Below are 618 nucleotides of genomic sequence, written 5' to 3' on the forward strand. Positions count from 1 at the left end.
AGAACTTTCACCTCTGCAACAACCTTGACTTGATAATTCAGTATAAACCCACCATATTTAGCATCAAGTTTTCCAAGGGGAAAGCTGGATGCAAAACCACAGACAGGAGTCTTGTCATCAAACCACCCTTCTGTTTCTGTAAAATCACGAAAGACATCTTGCAGTTGGGAGTGTTCTTCAGAACTTTGATTCACTACAGTAAAAGAAAACTCTGCGTGTCTACTCCATCCAGAAGGCAAAGACTCAACATCAGCAACCGTCAGATACAGAGACAGAGCGTCATTAAATATAATTCCCTTGGAATATGCTGCCACAAGGCGCCTGCAAGCGAAAAAGAGTCATTGATAACCTAAAATTGGAAGGACAAATACAAAACAAAACTAAAACAAAAAAGAAAGAAAGAACAAACAACTTGTCTTCTTACCATCTACATCCACCGATCACGAATATATCAGAATATATATTCTCCGACTGCAAAGAGTAAACATTCTTAATCACCCATGTGAACTTCTTGTCAACTTGTTCCCCCATTGAATCCTTGATCAACGCTTCTCGCTGCCGCAGTCAGATTATGACGAAACCCTAGATTTAGATTCACTTATCAAACCCCCGTTTCTT

The 618-nt window shown here is 39.6% G+C and overlaps 1 protein-coding gene across 1 annotated transcript; it reads right to left on the bottom strand.

Moving 5' to 3' along the window:
* Positions 1 to 11: 11 nt before the first annotated feature.
* Positions 12 to 531, bottom strand: LOC104774702 (MATH domain and coiled-coil domain-containing protein At3g58200-like; the record flags this gene model as incomplete). Its single annotated transcript, XM_010499205.1, has 2 exons — positions 425 to 531; positions 12 to 321 (listed from the first exon to the last, which is right to left on the bottom strand). Coding segments are annotated over exons 1-2 (417 nt in total), but the record flags the coding sequence as incomplete, so codon positions are not given.
* Between the last annotated feature and the right edge of the window lie 87 nt (positions 532 to 618).

This window comes from Camelina sativa, unplaced genomic scaffold (genome assembly GCF_000633955.1).
Source record: "Camelina sativa cultivar DH55 unplaced genomic scaffold, Cs unpScaffold04735, whole genome shotgun sequence".
Taxonomy (NCBI): domain Eukaryota; kingdom Viridiplantae; phylum Streptophyta; class Magnoliopsida; order Brassicales; family Brassicaceae; genus Camelina; species Camelina sativa.